Raw genomic sequence first — 20,029 nt, 5'->3', positions numbered from 1 at the left:
TCGACAGAAGTGCAATTCAAAGATGAGAAAGATGGTAGCTGATACAGGAAAATGCCAAATATCTGTAAAAGTAAATGAAGAACACATTTGTGGCAGTCCATTTCCTGTTAAACCAAAACCCAGATAGTTCAGACCTGTGCCATATTTTGTAATTGGACAACAAGATTCATCTGTTAGAATGCTAGATTGTCCATATGGAGTGGCAGTGAATGAATGAGATGAAATTGCAGTGACTTATATACATAACCACAGGGTTCAGGTATTCAGTATTGATGGAACTTACTTAAGATCTTTTGGTAAGAAGGGTGATAACGGAGTGAGTTAAATTTGCCTTTTGGGATAGCATTTCATCAGAATAGTTGCATTATAGTGGTAGACAGTATTAACCACTGTGTTCAATTGTTTAATGAGCAGAGTGAGTACCTAAGCCAGTTTGGTGGTGAAGAAAATCTTGATCACCAGCTGCACAATCCTTTTGGTTTATGTGTTGACAGGAATGGAAACATCATTGTTGCCGATAGGGGCAACAAACTTATAAAAACCTTTTCTCCTAGTGGCCAGTTTTTGCATAAACTTGGTGAAGGTGAAGGTGAGGGTTTTACTTCTCCTTGTCACTGTATTCAACATGACAAATATCTTATAGTGTCAGATGACCATGAACATAAGGTCAAAGTGTTTGATATAAATGGCAACTTTTTGTACAAATTTGGAAATAAGAGGAATAGGAACGGGGAGTTTAGCAAACCCCATTTTTTGTCAGTTAACAAGGCAGGACACCTGATGGTCTGTGACAGAAGTAATCACAGAGTTCAGGTATTTGAAATGAGTGGTAAGTTTATAACAAAGTTTGGAGAAAAAGAGAATGGGTCGGGAGAGTTCCAGCTTCCAACATCTACAGCATTTCTTAATGATGGTAGGATAGTTGTGGCTGATTGGTTTAACTGTGACATTCAAATATTTTAATAAATGTGGAAAATTTATCTACCATCATATAAAGACTACAAATTACTTATAAAACTAGATACATATTTACATTTACTCTGGCATTCTTCTAGAAAGAAACTTTGTCTTTTTGCTTGCATTTGTCAAAGTTTTTTAGTGCAATTATTGGTTTATCCTGTAAATGTTTTCTGTCTTGGTATGCCAGATATGCAGGTTTCTCACATGTGTTTATAGAGAGCTGAAAACAGCATTTTTCAAGGCAACAGAATTTCATATCATTCCCCTTATGGGACTGACTTGAGCTGTATAGATATCATGAAAATCCTGTCAGTTATTTGCAGGTGATCCTCTTTGCATATTTTTTGCCAAAATGCACAAAGAACTTATCAGGATGCCAGAAGAGGGCATGCATGCTCCTTAATAAACTCCTGGTATCAACTTTCTGCTTTATTATGAGTACCACCGCTACCATATATTCAGAAGTACCATCACCAGGCAAGGGACATTATCATATCTCATTGTTCAAGGAGTTGTCTCCACAAATCTCTTCATTTGATATAATATTTTAATCTACCCCTCATTTTTGGGGTTGGGGTGGAAGGTAGTGCCATACATTATAGGCTATTATTTCAATCCTTATTACTAAACACTATTTCCAATATTTTTTTTTTTAGTTTTGACTTTATTAAAGTTTGTTTTGCAGGTTAAGGGGTTGTAGCTAGGTGAGTCATTTGCCAAATAGACTGTGTTCTAATGTTTTCTTTTTCTTGGTTAACAAAATATTCTAGGTTGAGATAACTTTTAATTATAAACAGCTCCAGGTGCTAGGGTGATGACACTTGAGCCACAGAAAAAAACCAATTGCTTTTTTTTCTTATCACCTAAAGAAAATAAAAAGTCATGACCAAAGCTTATTAGCAGGCAAAATATTAGTTTTATGGGGTTGTAAGAGTGGTTCTTATGAACCTGTGAAATATATTAAATACATATTTTGTACTAATAACCTCCAATTTGTTTGTTTCCATTTGGGGTTACAGGGCTAGTATACTTTAGTAAATACATTTTGGTTTATTAGTGGTTAGAGTGATTTCATTAAACCTAGTGAGTATAACTTAACTGTCAGAGTTTAAAGTTACTTTCATTTTCCATGAAAGAACAGGGTAACTAATAGTTAATGGTATACTGTGAATCTTTTGTTTTCTTTTGTTCTTTATCAAGTAATAAAAACAAATGGTCATTTTTTTATTTCATGGGCAAATGAAAATCACTCTGAAACATGCAAAGAAATAAAAGGTGACAAAACATTAAGCATCTGATAACTTTTATGTGATTCATCAGCAGTACTCAGGCTTATTGAAATTGAATTGGGAAACTTTGGAGAAACGAAGAGAGTTTTTATCTCTGATCCAGTGCTACAAGATAGTTCTGGGAATAGATAGTCTTCATTTTTTGGACTTTTTTGAACTTACTAAATGTAATCGAACTAGAGCCAATCACGATTATAAGCTCTACGTAAAAATAGCTATCGTAAATTGCTACAAATTTTCTTTTTTTGTACGGATCGTTAATATGTGGAATAATTTGCCTAAAGATATTGTACATGCAGGATCATTGACTTTATTTCGTAACAGACTAAAGATTTACATGAATATTTATTGAGATGATGGTAAACAGTTTTTAATTATCTGTATGTAATGTTTTGATCTTTTTATTCAGGGAATCTTTTGTATAGGGTTAACCTCTAGAATATCCCCTTTCGAGAGATACTTTTTTTACAATTTATTTTTTATTTTCCTTCTCTTGAATAAAGTATTGTAATTGTCAAAAAATCACTCTAATCAAAACCACTATTTTCATTTTTCCCTTGATGAAAAATTACTATTTAGTTTGTAGCAGTTGATAATGAACCAAAACAAATTCAGAGTCTACTTATTACAGTGACTGCAAATGTTCACTTGCATATGAAAAATATATGTGTTTTCATTCTGTGTATAAGCAGTGAGGAAAAAGACAAACTGTAAGATTATAATAGTTTTAATATTTTTTCATATGACTATATATCTACTAATTACAATGATAATATTTCAGGGATGTAATAGTAGAAATTGTCATCCTACAAGAACAATAATAAAAATTTACTTGTAAGGAATCAGTCGTTTGTAGAAGTTCAAATTATTTTTGTGAATCATATTCATATCTTATAAACACTGATGACTGTAATAGAAACTTAACATAAAAGATGGGTAGTCACAGTGCATAATTCATCACTTTGACTACTTTTGGGACAGCTTTTTCCGTATTTCCTGTTTATTTTTCATATTCCTGACTTGTTTTTTGTCTAAAAATATATTTTTCTTTGGTGGCTTCATTGCTTTCTGGGACACTTCCACTGTAATGGAAGGAAAATAGAAATCGAAAACTATTCAATAAATAAGGTCAAGAAGATGCAATGTCATGGAAAATAGGTAAAGAACACACCTCTCTAAGTTTTAGGCCTCTTTGTCTGCCTTACTTACAATCCTCATGCGACCATTTCTTTCAACAATTCAGACACTACAACTAGTGTTCGAATTCCCCTCGTCGATTCCACCGCAAGAAATAACCTGTGCCACCCAAGCTTCGACTGGAATATGAAGTACGAATCAAGTAACATAACTACTTCATCTTCGCGGCAATATCACGCTGGTATTTTGATTTTCCGATCGACAAGAATGGTGATCAGGAATCGATCGGTTTGTTTACCTCGTAAACGTGACCGCTGACCAGCCGCTAAGTGAAAACAGCATAGCGCGGGGTGGGGTGGTTGGCGGGCTTATCGTCATAAGATATTCGAATGCATGCTCAAAAAGCTTTAGGACTATCAGTCTAAACAGTGAAGGCATGCTTCGAGGTAAAGACAATTTTTATTTTATTCTCATAACTTTCTCCTTTAAATTAGAACTGGTATTAATTAATAGCGTTATCAATATATTTTTAACCGGGTACCCATATAACCTTTCTGCTTGTCATCAGTGGTATAAAATAAAATGTCTTTTCCAACAGGACCTTTTATTTATGCCCCATTGCACGGAAGGAACACTATACTTAGAATGTTTGCTCTAAGTAATTTTTTCTGTTTCCAAGAATGTATGCAAAGTGATAGAGATTTGATTCATTCCGCTGACACGTTCTTTTAAGTTATGGCGCGTGCAGGTTTTTTCTATCAAAAGTCGCGCGTGCAACACACTGGAATTGAAAATTCGTCGTAAAATCGCACGAACCTTAGAATGAGTTTAGGCAACTTTGACTTCTGGCGAGATTAAGAGGATGGTTCAAAGGACCCCTTGAGATTTTTTTCAGGACTATAACTGAGATTTGTTAATAACTATGATAATCGTCATCATTCGCGGACGGTGCTTTTTGCCCATTGTTGTCATCATTATCGTTATCACGCCGGAAGAAGTATAAAGCCGGCATGTCGCCTTACCTACACATGGAGAAAAGATATATTTAGGTGTCCTTAAACATGGATTAATCCTGTCTTAAACTCAGGTTTAATAAGTTTAAGTTGATGTTTAAGTCACTTATACCTAGATTTAAGTTGGACTTAAACCTGGCTTATACTATCTTAAGGCTAAAACTTAATGCAGGTTTAAGTGCACATTAAATGTGTCCAAAACATTCCTGTATGTTTAAGTACTGTTTAATTGAAGTAAACAGAGCTCAAACATTTAATGTTGTCAAAGTACCATTTAATGCAAATTAATCTGCTCAAAATTTGTTGCTTATTTTAGTTTTGAATCAAATTTGTGAAATCAGTGAAATATTATTGTTTTGTTGTTTCATTACTAAACTGCCACCCACCAGGTCACATATCACACTAAACAATATATGTTTCAAGTTTCTTTTATTTTAAATTCACTGGTACACATTCTTAAAGCTACTGCCTATTTGTAATTAACCCTTTAACTCCCAGGAGTGATTAACAAGTAACTTCTCCCTAAGATATCTTGAACTTATCCAGCAAAGAGATAATGAGAATTCTCAAACTTATCAGGTATAGGTCTTTGTCTTGATATCACACCAGATTCTCATAACTAAGTTACAGGGAAATATGTAGCAGCTAGAGAGTATAGTTACCAATCAGATCTTGGGAGTTAAAGGGTTAAAATGTCACACATACCTAGCTTATTTATGCTTGACAGGAACAAATTTTCCCCATCATAAGTCAATAAATTTAACAATACTTGGAAGAAACTATCCCTGTGATCTAGATGACAATAATTTGTTCTAACAAAACAATTACTTCAGTTTGCCATTAAATACATGATAAATAAATGAATAAAAAGTAAAAAAAGTGTTAAGTATTTTTTCAATCACGACTCTTTGTTTATCTGCCTGACAGCCCAAAGTGGGCCAGCAGGTGCAGGCCTCTCCGACATGCCACCAACACTCCTTGGCTTAGCCATTGCCCTGGCATGGGGGGTCAAATTATTTTTGTAGGTTCTGTCTAGCCTGGCTTTTGCATTTGTCAAGCTTGTTCTTTCCCATGATAGCTTCTTGGTTACATATCTTGCCAGTTTCTTTTCTTTTTCACCAGTAATGAAATCTTCTTGCTCCTCATAATCTGATTCTTTGCTACTCATATAATCAATGTAAAGGATTTCACTATAATACTGTTTTTCTTTTGGTGTCATAGAAGCTTGTAGCATCTCATAGGATGACTGACACCTTTCCAGTTTCTAATGGAACAAAAAGCAACAATTTAGTCATTATTTAGTTAATAACCAGACCAAATTATATCTATGAAACATATAATTTATTGTCAAATAGAAATACTTTTCTAACTCAAAATGATATCCCACAAAAGATATAAAATATGAAAATAACAATCAGCAATAAATAGAACTCCCAGAAAAAAATTCATGCTACAAAACAGTACTAAATTAAAGCAAACCCATGTTATTTGGTTAACTACCAGCAAGGTTGACTTTCCTAATTAATGTGTATTTGTACACCAGTTGTACACATACCAGTCCTACTTACAGTGTATGACAAATTTGTGCATGGCATTGTTTCATTTTTTGTTGCTGTATATTATCCCACATTGTATTGTGGTACAATGCCATGCACAAATTTGCCACAGTATTAAACAACACTTGTTGTCAAACTGAATTGAAACATTTGATTCAGAAGCCATGCTTCAGCCACACTATCTTGAAAATTTATTCTTGAATATAGGTTTAGCATGGCAAAAGCAAGACAACTTAGCTAGTCCTTACATTTAGCAAACGCCTGCTCCTTTTGCACTTTTCTTTATGCTCTTCATTTTTCCCTTTTCTTATCCTCTGCTCTCTTTCTTTAGTTGTTTTGAAGTACCAATAAAACTGAGCTGTTGAGTTAAAAACAATAATTATTATCGCTGCATGATATCCTAAAATTATAATACAATGACAAGTCTATGTGTATATGTAACATCAGCTTATGGATATATATTAATTAAAAGAATTAATGATGGTAATATTGTGTTTTCCCTCTTAGTTTTTAAGTTTTCTGTCCAACATATTTCAGAAAATTTGTTTGATTTTGCACAAGGTAAATGTTTCTTGTTCTAACTTTCACACAACATTAAAACTTGATTCCTGTAATGTAATACCTTCCATTTGTAAGTCAGTCCATAGGCAGCTTTCTCCTCCATGCTCTTTTTTCAGTACTTCTTTCACTTTTGTAAAAATACTCTAGTTTCTCTCTGACTGTGGACTGTAATAAAAATGAGAATGTTATTTTTGTTTTAAACAATAGCCAGAGGCAGTTATAATATTATTATTATTATTATTCAGCCAAAAAAGGAAATAATAATTCAAGTAAAGCAGTTATACAAGAGGGACAATTTTCTAATCACTGCTGGTACAGTGCAGAAGCTACATGCTTTTTACACCTTCAAACTGACATTAGGATTTCTGGTTCCTGGAGGGAAAAGATTTCTCAAAACAAAAATTTGCATGTATTAATCTATCAGCAACATAATAGTTGAAATAACAGATTCTAAAAGTTTACCACCTCCTACTCCCAATTTGAATATTTTACACTGGCCCCAGACTCTAAACACTGGCCTCAAAACAGATAACTAACAGTCCCTTAGAAGAAGCTGGTCAGAGAGATATTTAGTTCTTGGTGGTAAAGTTTTAATTCTAATATCTTGCATGCCATCTCTCTTAGTGCCTTGCTATTTAAATACATCATCTTATGTATGGTAAAAAAATAACATACTCCTCATCAATGATGAAACCTTGTGTCACTTTTTTTTCTACCATCTTTTTGTAGATGAACCGAAACCGTTTCTGGAAGATAATATGGAAGAACATCATATGTCAAAAGTCAATTCAAACCACAAACTTGTTTATTTCTTTAATCAGGGTCAGCAGGGTTTTTGGGTAAACAGTACACAGTGGAATTTTAAACTGGGTAAACAGTATTTTTGCTAAATGCTTGCAAAATAGGCACAAGAATTCAGCACAAGGATGTTCCAACTTTGTGATGAGCACTAGAACCAACATCTACACATATTGTGCTTTAAGTTAACACAGAACACGCGTGATGGCGGAATGGCGGTGTCTCTGAAGACACGTTTTATGCTTCTGATACACCGCAACTGAAACTCCCAAACACAACTTAACGGTACTAAAGTTAAAAAAATTTATATCCTTAAAGTAATTAAAGAATATTTACCCTTAAGTCATTTGGAATCACAACATTTGATTCTCTGCGAGAGCTTTTAGAACGTTTGTTGCCTTTCTTCTTTGCCTGCCCTTCCAGACTCGCAAGTTGGTTCTTCAGCTTTGCATTTTCTTGCTGAAGGACTGCATTCGTATCTTCTAGTTTCTTTTGCCCTTCGAGAATCGAATCAATCCTTCTACTCATTCTTTCCATAAGAACAAGCTGTCTCTCTTGAACTGGATCGTTTGCAGCCATCATCCTATCGAGGAAGAATCCAAACACGTGCCCGCAACGAAACGAAACTCGACCGAGTGAACGAACGACAGTGAAAGATCAAATATCCCGCGATTATAGTTTTGGACATTTGATTGGCGTTCATACGGTATTTGTCATGCGCATAAGGATCTCGGCCTCACTCTGGGGACGAGACATACCGCGTCCTCGATACAAACGCGCGCTTTTCAACGTTCAGTTAGAGATGTCTGGTGACGTTTGCAGTTCAGAGCTGTTCACTTCATGCTCAGAAACCACGGTTTCCTTGTTCAGCAAAACCAATGCTTGGAAAGTTTTAATACCCTTTGTGTGTGGGACGCAAATAACTTTGAACCTAGAGCATCAAGCTACTTTTTGTCTGTTTATAGGATACACAGTCTTTTTGCTGGAGCTTATTTAACTCTTGACAATGTAAAACTCATGGCAGTTTGCCCTATTCCACGCCGTGCCATTATTTTACCAGCCAGTTATTAACATCAATCTACATTCACATGTCGTTGTTGTTTTTAATATATTTAACAATAAATATTATTCCCATTAGTGGTGGTGGATATTTAATGAGCTGTGAAGTATATACCAAACCAGTGAGATAAAAGAATTATAAATTTATATCTCAGAACACTGCAAAAAAAAGTTTTTCACACTTCAGCTTAAGCTGGGAAGTGAATAGCACATGCATGTACTATCCTGAGTTTGAGTAGCTAATCAGAGCATGCAAAAAACACTGTCCACTGGTTTGGTATATACTAAAATTATTTGGTTTTGAAGAAATGTACCTTATTTGCTCAGGTTAGTCAAATTCCCTGTGCAACCACCTTCCTTTAGTGAAACAGTTTCCAACACAAGAAATCAAGTCTCTTGTTCACAATCAACAAACACAGTTTCATTACCCAAAGAATTGAAAAAGCAATAAAATCAGTAGCGTGAAATATTGTGGCTTTACTAAATACATAATATTAATATTAATCTATGATTAATTCATTGAAGGTTGCAGGAGGCTGCTCTCGTATGGTTTCTGGTTCTGGTGAGAGATTATGTCAATAAAGTAGACTTGGTGTACACCAAAAGATTTGGTGTGTTTTTAAGGTCCTTAAACACGGCATAAATATTATGATAAATTTAATGTTGTATTTAAGGCTCCTTTAACTAGACCTTAAATCTCCCCAATAGGTTTAACGTTAGATTTAAGGTGGTTTAAAGTAACCCTAAATCCTTCAAAGGATTTAAGTACGGTTAAAATGACTTAAACATAGCTTAAATCTCAATGTCGATTTAATTTGCATTTAAGAATGCTTAAACCTCGCCTAAACAAAGGTACATTTTTAAGTCATGTTTAAGTTTAGTAAACATGGCTTATATTTGTCTTTGGGTTTAATAGTTGTTTAATTTTACTTAAATGACACTAAAATTTGGCATTTTACCCAGTGCTAGCTACACAGAAAATTGTTCTCTCTTTTGCTCCCCTTGGATCCTGGAAACTGTTACTATTAAGACGATCAACAAGAAAGCCTTTATAATTATTGAAACTTTTGATTAACAGAATGTAGGAAAAAAATCGGTGGGGAGAGTTTTTCGCGTATCTTGTAATCTGAACGATAGTTTTAAATAAAACAAATAACAATTCATTCAATTTACCTTAGTTGTCTCGTGTTTAAAAGTGGCGTTTCTGGGGACCGTAGATTCTTCTCTGATTCTTCTTGTCTCAGCCAAGACTCACTATCATCAACTTTTTTCTTGTGCTTCTTACGGCATGGGACACAGTGAGCTGAGGTAAGCGATTGCAAATTTCTCAGTTAAAGTAAAGCCCAGTAGCATCCATCAAGAATTAAAAACCGACATGTACTGTTTACTTTTATTATTCTTAATCAAATAAGGGGTGTTTTAGTCTGCAAATTTAATCATATCGGTTAATGAGAATCATACAAACTGAGGAAAACTGACGGAAATAATTGTGAACCGTACGCATGAGTAAGTAGATTGCGTTGTCAGGTGATTTGATCTTCTACAAAAACATTATTGATTATCAGCCGAGCAACTTTGTACATATTTCCATCTGTGATGAAAAGCACTTACACATAGATCTATTTTTTTTCAACGAGATGTGTACTTAAGTACCCTTCATCTAATAAAGAATTTCTTCTCTTTTCGAGCAGATATGTCACGTGACAAAAATAGATAACAGAAAATGTTACTGAAGACCACCTGATTCAACTGGAATATTAACTCCAAACAGCTTTTGAACGTCCTGAGACATATGCAAGGTAATTACATCTCTGCCTTGGATACGCTTCCTGACACAATCATGATCAGGATACTGACGTGTTACCTTTGCACTTCTCCAAAACTTCCCCAGAGTGTAGCGATGCCTATAGCAAATCCACATTTTTTTGTTTATCCTCCTGAGCGAGGTGAAATAGGCCAATCCTTGCCAAGATTAGCTCATTTTCACTTAAAAACCTCTTTAGACAGGTGGCAGCTTATCAAATGATGTTTTACTTCGTCATTGCATTCAGACAGTCGTACCAAACCACTTAAGCCACACGATGAACCAAAGTTTTTTCCATCTTTGCTATTCAAAAAGCAGTCCTGAGACATAATGAACGTCTCGCTTGTGAACGACTTCTTCCTGTACTTGTAATTGTTTCCAACGCGATACAAGTTCGGGAGATCTAAAGGAACTCATTATAACTTTGTATATTCGATACGATTTCAATTTCCGCGACAAAGGAGAAGCCTACTGTAATTCGTGAGTGGTCAGTGGTTATGCTCGTGAGGTAAAGAATGGGTTTATGACTTTGTCACTCAATTGAAAGACTCGCGTCACTCTTATGAAATGGTTGAACGGAATACAGACTTCGAGTAGTCTCTTATTTTTCTTAAAGATAGTGAGGTCACGCGTATCCTGTGAGCATGGTGAATCCGCGAGACGCGAGACTCGTATCTCGCGTCTTCGCCGCTCCACGCTCTCAGAGTTGGGCAAAAACAAGACACGTTATTTCCGGTGCGATACAAGAGGTTCAATGCTTATCTCGATTATCTAAACACATTTATTTACGTGGTAAAGATTTGTTTTTAAATCTATGAACTGATGCTAGTCCTATTTGGAACGAAATGTATTTGAAATAAAAAAGAATACTAAGTAAAACAAAACTTGTCTGCAACACGAAGTATGCCTTCGCATTAAGACTGAGAATCCTAATGTTTATAGAATGTTCCCAAAAACCTTCTGATAATCTGCCCGCATCCACCCCTCACCCCGCCCCTCGCCACTGAACCGTACTGTTTTCACTCAGCAGCTGGTCAGCGGTCACGTTTACGAGGTAAACAAACCGATCGATTCTGGATCACCGTTCTTGTCGATCGGAAAATCAAAATACCAGCGTGATATTGCCGCAAAGATGAAGCAGTTATGTTATTTGATTCGTACTTCACATTCGAGTCGAAGCTTGGGTGGCACAGGTTATTTCTTGCGGTGGAATCGACGAGGGGAATTCAGAAAGTTGTAGTGTTTGTATTGTTGGAATAAATGGTCGCATGGGGATGGTAAGTTTAACAAACAATTTCAAATTTTGCCGCTTGAATTGAAAGTAAAGTTCATTTGAATTGCTTTCTTATATATTTCTTACGGTTTTAGATTTACCTGCTTGATTTATATCGGTTACGCTTCATGTTGACAAGTCCCTCAAAATGGCGGCCAAACTTGGAGATTGCCGAAAATTAGGTAAGTTCACGGAGTTATAAAGTTCTCGTAAAGGTCGGGCCGCAAAGTTTTTTTCTGTAGTTATCTTTTCTATGGCACCTACTTCCTAGCTATGTTAGTTGGATCAGTAAAGAACGTCTCACTTTTTCAAAAATTAACCTTGAATTTGATCGGTTTTGGCGTGTTTGATTTAGGCGAACCGATAAGGTGTCATTCAAGTCTTCCTGTTTCCTTGATTGACACGTGATGTTTACGAAAGTCGCCTCGATAGATAAGATAGAGTTAATATACATGGCTGTGGTATTTGTTTTTTGCTGAGTTCCGTAGTTTTTTGTAAATTGTCCTCCAAAGTTGTATGAAATTAAAGTCTTGAAATGTGTCACGACAAGCCTTCGCTCGAGTGAAATTTAATTTCCGTAAAACTCTGAAAAATAAAGAGATCCGATCAAACTGATTGTGGTTTTAAAATAGGTACATGAATGTCTTACAACACACGAGAAACGAGCGAAATCCGTGTCTCAAGCAAAATCGACCGGACCGCTCTTACAGAGACACTCTCTTAAATATCGACTGCCAGAATATTTTTTCTTTCTTTTACTTTTGCGAATTCTTTCATGACAATTGAACTGAAATGTTGTTTTATTTAATAGTTTTGTAGCTTTTACATAACAGTACAATATAGATGGCATGGGTATATATGAAAGAATACGTGCATAGACTAACTCTCTAACCTTTCTGCTCTTTTTCCTTAAACTTTTCAAACTTCGTATTGGTATTCTGCTTGGTTCACGGTCACGTCTACATACACGATGAGATTTGCGTTTATGCTACTCTCGATTAACATTAGATAACTCAGTTGATAAAGCATGCTTCTCGATGAAAGGTTCACTCTTGAGTGTTCGCTCAAAAAGAGATCTCTGATAGGGTTCGCCGACCGATAAGTACCAAAAACGCTCGACATCTTTTAGTGTGGATCTATCGCAAACGCTGTGTGCATATTTTGTATGCGTTTTGAGCGTGTTATGCACAGTATCTATGCTGATTTTACACCGCTAAAGCTTCTCTTCTTCCGCCATTACACCATAGCTGCGCTTAAATTCTACCGGCTAGAGGTACGCCCAAGGAGCACTAGTGAAGAGTTTCCGAGTCGGGTGATTATCGGAAATTTTCAGCTATTCCATTATGGCGGACTATTTACAAACAGCCAAGCGACGTGATTGAACCAGACATGAACATTGTTAGGTGCTTTACATGTGACGAATACATTGTTGAGTTTAACTCAAGGAAATTGCGCCAATTTTGTGTGGCTGTTTCCTTCGCCCTCGTAGATCTCAAGTTTCTTGTTCAGCAGACTTTTAGCTTGACACTTTGCCGCTGAGACCAACGCTTGCAAAGGTAAACAAAACTTATGAATAGTATTACATAATGCCCTTGTCATAGTGCTACTGGCTATAAAGATCCCCAAGATGAAATTTCTGTTGTGTTGTACCTCTAGCCAGTTGGATCTCAGGAGGCTTAAAAAATACTACCGGCTAGAGGTACAGCTTGCATATTTAGTCAACTTTGCTCAATTGTTATTACGGTTTGCTACACGTTTTACCTTTTCTGCACTCCAAATTTGCCTAATTACACTCCTTTGAATCACTTTTTCCAAGAATACGTATACGTTCATTTATTTTTATTTGATCTTGTACCTCTAGCTGGTAGGATCTGAAGGGGCTTATTTCCATGCTTTGCAGTCTTGTTCATCTGGCCAGTAGGATCTTGGATAACTCAGAAAACACTACCAGCCAGAGGAACAGCTTGTGTATGTGACATAAGCTTGAAATCATTGACATTGTTATGTTTTAAATGAATTCAAGTTAATAAATTTTAAATAGCCTGAGTTGTCTTTTCTTTGGTTGTGGATTTATTTCAATACAAATATAACCAGTTTTAGTGAATTTGACTTGAAATTCATATTAGACTTGTACATGTCAACCAGATTTATTGAAGTTTGTCATGTAATTCTGTGCCTAACTATGAGTGGAATTTCTTAGAAAGGAACAGTCTTTATTATCAGGATATTTGTGTTTGATTAGAAGTATTGTTGACAAGGTCAACTATTGTCTGAAATACCAATTTATACAATTATATAAATGAGATTAACCTGCGCCTGTGTTATCTTTGTCTATGAATATTCATCAATTTTTTCTTTAATTTCTGTCAACTACTTTACATGAACATGTAGCAAACTATATCCTGTATTAACCTGTGCCTGTGTTATTTATAATATTTTGTTAATAAATTATTAAAAATAAATCAAACCTTTCTTATTTGGACACCAACCAGAAACCCTTTGCTTCCTGCAAAATAATGCCTGCTTTAGTTTCAGCTGATTCCCCATAAAGAGTCTTTTGATGCTCATAACTTGTGTGCTGTGCTATCAAATAAGCAGTGGTAGGTGCATGACCAAGGAACAAGAAAATATTCCTAGAAAAAAATTATTCCAATGTGGTATAACAGTGAAATGGGCTGCCGAAAAGTAAAATACAAAGCAGATAGTAATAAAAATTGGGCAAAGTCAATTTAATATGCAAGCTGTACTTCAATTATTTCCAAGGCCTCCTAAGATCCTACTAGCTTGAGGTTATAAATTAAATAGGAGAGAACAAGATGTAAAAGTATTCATGAAAAAAGTGATTCCAAGGAGTGTAAGACTAATTTGGATTGCAGAAAAGTAAAATGAGTGAACTGCAGTAAAAATTGGGTAAAGTTGACTAAATCTGTAAGCTGTACCTCTAGCTGGTAGTCTTTTCTTAGCCTCTTGAGATCCTACCAGCTAAAGGTACAAGACCAAATTAAAGGAAAAAATCAAATGTATTCTTCGAAATCGAAAAAACGATTCCAAAGAGTGTTTTAGACTACTACTTGGAGTGCAGAAAAGTAGAATGTGGAGCAAACCATAATAAAAATTGGTCAAAGTCCACTAAGTATACATTTTGTACTTCTAGCCGGTTGTATATTTTAAGACCCCCAAGATCCTACCAGCTAGAGGTACAAGACCAAATAAAAGAAAAAAAGTTCAAATGTATTCTTCAAAAAAAAAAAGCGATTCCAAATTGTGTGTTAGAATACAGTTTGGAGTACAGAAAAGTAAAATGTGAAGCAAACCGTAGTAAAAATTGGGCGAAGTCGACTAAATATGCAAGCTGTACCTCGCGCCAGTAGTATTTTCTAAGCCTCCTAAGATCCTACCGGCTAGAGGTAGGAGACTATAGAAATTTCATCTTGGGGACCTTTATAACCAGTTGCACTATGAAAAGAGCATTATAGTGGCGATATTATTCATAAGTTTCGTTTACCTTTGCAAGCGTTGGTCTTAGCGGCTACAGTGTTAAGCTACAACTCTGCTGAACAAGAAACTTCAGATCGACGTGGGTGAAGGAAACAGCCATGTAAAATTTAGCGAATTTTCCTTGATTTAAGCTCAACCATGTATTCTTCACATGTAAAGCATGTTATAATGTTCATGTCTGGTTCAATCACGTCGCTTGACCGTTGGTAAATCGCAAATGGTGTTACTGTAATAGTCCGCCATATGGCAATAGCCCACAATTTCCGATAATCACCTGACTCGGAAACTCGTCACTGGTGCTCCTCGGGCGTACCTAGTAGGATTTAGGCACATCCATCACTTCGCTACAGGTCAAGCTTTTCTTAGAAATAACCTGTCTGTATGTAGTGTTGCAGTTGTGGGTAAAATTTCCGCACAGCTTCAAAGATCGCGTTAAAGTTTTGGACTTAATACCTGTATATTTCATGTGGCTGCATGATAAAGCGTACGAGTAACTACTAACCTGGATTTATTAAATCCTTTTGTGTCAAGGGCTGAATTTTTAATTTTTTCGGGACATGCAAAACTAGATATCCCACGATTAAAAAACAGGACAGATCTCGGTGTTTCAATAACCAAAACCTTATGATTTTCTTCCAGCCTCATGGTAATTTGTATTATGTTACATGTACCCTATCCTTTATAATAGAGACCGGATCTTCTTCATATGTGTAAGCAGTTTGTAAGGTAAGTTTCCAGAATATGTGATGTTTGACATCGACCATACATCCAAGTTGAATTTTTGCGTAGTCCCATACATTTACAATTAATACATCTCTTCCACTGTATCCATAATAGCCATCAGTGTAGACACTATGAGATTGCTATGCTGTCTCCCAATGCTCTCCAACAAGTAACAGTTGGGTTCCAATGTTTTAAATCATTCTCTTTGCTCACCCAGAAGGGCACATGTGCCACTTTCTTTCTTTTGATCAATTTAGAATAAAGCCCCTTGAACCAAATTATAAGGAATACCATAATAATATGTATTTTATATGTTACCACATTTTTCATACTTTTTCAACTATGCGTTACAAACATTGAAATGAAATAAATGCTAATTCATGCACAAATGAATACTTAATTCAATACAGAGTATTGCCCATTATTAACAATTATTGCTCCTACATGTGTTAGCAAGAACTTGGTCTTGTTGGCATTCATTGTGAGCATTTGGTGATCCATATATCAATCGAAAAACACTCTCTGCAACAATCTTTGTGTAGAAAATACCAATCCTTTCACCCTTACTTAATTTCATTCATACAGGCATGGATAAGAACCAGCAGCAAAGCAAAGTAGACAAAAGTGCTGATGAGGTGGTAAGCTCCATTGTAAACATTTTCTTGGCAAATTATGCACTAGTCATTAAAAAGGTATATGTTGTGCTTAATTTTTGTCCTTGGTGTAAAAATCATTTTCCTTTGGTTTTGTTAATGATATGATTGAAAAATGCATTTTGTAAAGAAAGATAAAATTCAGCTACTAGCCCAAGTTATGATGAGATTATGTGTCACTATCAATTTGGCCTCTATTAAAAGTAAAAGAATTAAACTTAGGAGAAAACTAAAACCACAACATACTTATTCTAAGTCCTCAGCCTATTTGTATTGATATTACTATTTTTTCTGGTGTTTACCAAATAGATTCAATCCACTTACAGACAAAGATGGCGCTTGTACATTTTACCATTACTCTTAGGGTAAGGCACATGAAGAAAGCAATATTTCAAGGTTTAAATTTTTTAGACCTCTTCTGCTTGATTTTATGAGCAGTTCCAGAATTTTCTTGCACAAAGAGTTCTGGGTGAATGTACCGGTTGCCATGTTTTTTGGTACGGTGGTTTACAGTAACTGTTGTATGAAGTAACCTTCACCAATATTAATTTTGTAAACTTGTCACTGACAAAGAGCTAGTTCGTGATTAGACATTGATTGTTTCATTGATTGCCGTGCTCTACATTCATCATTGAAGTACCAATTAATTCCTTTCCCATCAGCAATAACATTAAATATACTGTGTCAGAAATCACAGCACCCTGTCCCAAAATCCAATGTCATCCTGGGCAAAATTTCATATTTTTGAGCAAGGCAAAGGTTAAAATCAAACAAGACCACACAGACATCATCTTAGAGACAACATTGCTATGTATAATGTTAATATAGTTAGTTATGTAAAAGCTAAGTAATCTATTCATTAAATCAGTGTCAATACTCTCCCTTGTGGCAGATATAATTTTCAGCCAACTTGGGAAATAGTGTCCTAAAATGGACCCTTTTGGACATCCAAATTTTTAAATTTCCAGGGAAAGGTTCCCCAGACTTGATTCATCCAAGTGGGAATAAATGGCTGCCACTCTGTCATTTAGGTCCCTCCCAGCTGCTCAAACATTCTCCTTCCTTTCCCCAATCTCACCAAAGCCCTCATATGTGTAGTAATAAAAACATTGAAGTGTAGTGTGCTATCTCAGCAAGAGATGATAATCATGCACACTTTTGAGTCATCCTAGCTGATGTTTGGTGAGGCATTGCACTCTGTGCTTAAAATCTAGTTCACATAGACCTGGGGAAAAAGAATGGGGTGTAGCAGTCATTCAGGCTGGTTAATTGCTCCAAGCTCTAATTCTATACCACTACTCATTTGGTTATCTATCTTGCCAATATTCTTTCAAGTTGTTTGGGTTTTTATGGAAACTCTTCCCATCAAGAAGAAGCATGGTATGTGTTTTCAAATTAATAGCAAAGGAAAGTTAAAAAAAAAAAGGGGGGGGGAGGAACAGGATGGTACCAAAGACAGTGGTACATTTTTTTTCGCAAAGGGGTAGTTTTTTTAATTTTTGAATCAAGGTTCTAGCCTAAGTATGTCTAAGTTTCTACACTTGTTGTTTAGTCTTGTGATTTCTTGCTTTAAGAAGGAAGGTAAAATTCTTTGAATTTGTTTTTTCATGACAGCCACTCAAGTTCGTAAATGGAAATAAAACACAGAAAAATGATGGTAAGTACTGAAAGTAATTTGTAACTCTCTGTATTTGTTATTTATAATGGACATGTTTTGCACAGCTGTTGTGTGGGTAGTGGAGAAGTTAACTGTATTTCAAAAATTAAATCACTTTAAACTGCAGTGAAAGCTATTACTTTTATAGTTATTAAAGTGTCAAGGGGAATCCCTCTGAGAACCTTCCCTAGTGTCTGTGTTATAGAGTTGTCCACTAAATATAGATTAATTTGTTAGGAAATGTGGGAAGAATAGTATGTAACTGAATGATGCAAGTTTCAGCCAGTAGAGAGTTCTTGGTTTTTATTGTGGTGCTAATGATGTCTCAGTCAATTGCCAACTTAGTATTTAAGCACTCATTGTGCTAGTTGATTATTTGACTTTCCCTAAATGTTTTTAATCAGTGGAGCTAAAAGGAAAAATTTGTGAGGCCATGCTTTAAAAAAATAACAGGAAGGCCTTAAAAACTTACCTAGATCTTTATGAAGATGGAGGGTTATTTTATTGGCAGTACAGTACTCTGTTTTATGGAAAATAACAGTTAACTCAAACAGGAAAACTCAGACCAGCCTCGAGAGGCTAGAAAATAATTTTGCATAGAAATAACAGTTGGAAACAAAAAAGACAGAATGGCTTGTGGGGGGTGGAAAATACAAGTAAGTACTGGAAAATAATATTTATTCCTTGCTAGTAATCTCAGAACAGCTGCGTGGGGCTGGAAATTAACAGTACTGGAATACAACAGTTAACTCCTGATGAGAAACTGAGAACAGCTGAGAGGAACTGGAAAATAGCAGTGCTGGAATAAAACAGTTATCCACTGCTGGAATTTAGAGACAGGAAAATTTTAAATACTATCATACTACAATACACTGAGCATGCAATAATATCTTCCATTGCCTTAATTCCAGTTACTTGTAGAAAGGTCGTCTCTGAATCATTAAATAGGATCTGTTTGACCAGTTATGTACAGTTTGCAGTACATTAATGAAAGAAAAAATCCTAATCCTTTAACCGCTAAGAGTGACCAGCTTTCTCCTTACAATATCAACTGTTGAAATGCTGAACAGGAGTGAGTCCATTTAGTCCTGAAAAAACCATGGAAGAGGTTTCTGCTGGTTTTGCTTTTCCTGGTAAGTATGAATCAGGGGATTTTGAAGAGGATTATGAAGATATGGAAGATGATCCCCCTTTCTCTTCCCCCATTAGACATTCAACTATTGGACAAAGACACAGAGTTGACAAATGAAAACAATATTCAAGGTAATCAATATGTTGACCATTTTCACTCTTTGTCTCTTTGTTTTTGTGATATGAGTTTTTTTGCTATATTGTTCCATGATTATTCATCTATATAAACCTTGTTTGTTTTTTGTTATTTGCTAAAGAAACCACTGTTGTGCTTTTTTACAGTCAGTGAACCAGATGATGAAGATTTTGTCCTGTATGAGTTCCTCAAGCCTCCCAAAGATGCTTCTTATAAGTTATGCAGAATTTGTGAGTGATTTGTGGTTTTCTTCTGCTTAGGTTTTCTCTTACATTATTATTATTATTATTGTTGTTGTTGTTGTTGTAACATGCTAAGTAGTCTATGGGAATATCATTATTATTATTATCATTTTATAGTATGCAGAGATGTTCTTGTAATATGCCAAGTAGTTCAGGGGAATATCATCATCATCATCATCATCATCATCATCATTATTATTATCATCACTATTATTACAATTATAATTACTATTACTTTTGTATTATGTGTCCTTTGATGACCGGTTTTGGATGTTTTTTATTGCCTTATGTCTGCAATAAATTTTAAGTTAAATTATTATAAATACATCTAACAATTGATGTTTCTTCTTCAATTCCTAAATTTGTTTGTTGGGTTAACATAAGGATGAAGCTGTTTTCATTGTCCCTTGAGTTAATTTATAGCATATTATCATTAACATACAGATACTTGGTTAGTAGTACTTCATTAGCAAAGAAGTCCAACCAACCTAATGAAAGTAGGCCAAATGTGCATTTTAATACCTATTTGATGAAGACAG

At 35.3% G+C, this 20,029-nt stretch overlaps 1 protein-coding gene, 1 long non-coding RNA gene and 1 pseudogene across 3 annotated transcripts; 2 read left to right on the top strand and 1 right to left on the bottom strand.

The window, feature by feature from the left end:
• LOC149036278 (E3 ubiquitin-protein ligase TRIM71-like) overlaps positions 1-3,026 on the top strand; it is a 4,332-nt pseudogene extending 1,306 nt beyond the window's left edge.
• Positions 3,027-5,202: 2,176 nt separating this feature from the next.
• On the bottom strand, positions 5,203-8,856 carry LOC149036277 (uncharacterized). Of its 2 annotated transcripts, none has more exons than XM_089190773.1 (5): positions 8,688-8,856; positions 7,192-7,262; positions 6,578-6,681; positions 6,204-6,313; positions 5,203-5,663 (listed from the first exon to the last, which is right to left on the bottom strand). In XM_089190773.1, the coding sequence occupies exons 3-5, from the start codon at positions 6,582-6,584 to the stop codon at positions 5,298-5,300; spliced, it is 483 nt and encodes a 160-aa protein (XP_089046899.1). In that variant the 5' UTR covers positions 6,585-6,681; positions 7,192-7,262; positions 8,688-8,856; the 3' UTR covers positions 5,203-5,297. The 2 variants fall into 2 exon arrangements, with proteins under 2 accessions (XP_089046899.1, XP_089046898.1); XM_089190772.1 differs by lacking the exon at positions 8,688-8,856 and adding an exon at positions 7,651-8,175.
• Positions 8,857-8,977: 121 nt separating this feature from the next.
• Positions 8,978-12,133, top strand: LOC149036276 (uncharacterized). The gene is made up of 3 exons (XR_016182052.1): positions 8,978-9,681; positions 10,065-11,454; positions 11,546-12,133. It is a non-coding gene; the product is annotated as an uncharacterized LOC149036276 (long non-coding RNA).
• The last annotated feature ends 7,896 nt before the right edge of the window (positions 12,134-20,029 follow it).

This window comes from Pocillopora damicornis, chromosome 12 (assembly GCF_964200805.1).
Source record: "Pocillopora damicornis chromosome 12, jaPocDami1.2, whole genome shotgun sequence".
Classification (NCBI taxonomy): domain Eukaryota; kingdom Metazoa; phylum Cnidaria; class Anthozoa; order Scleractinia; family Pocilloporidae; genus Pocillopora; species Pocillopora damicornis.
This window is presented reverse-complemented; position numbering and strand designations above follow the sequence as displayed.

What these genes read in the sequence shown, in the direction of transcription:
- LOC149036277 (XM_089190773.1), bottom strand. An exon ending in GGAGCAGGCGTTTGCTAAAT is followed by an intron (nt 5,664 to 6,203) that starts GTAAGGACTAGC and finishes TTGTTCCATTAG; the next exon opens with AAACTGGAAAGGTGTCAGTC.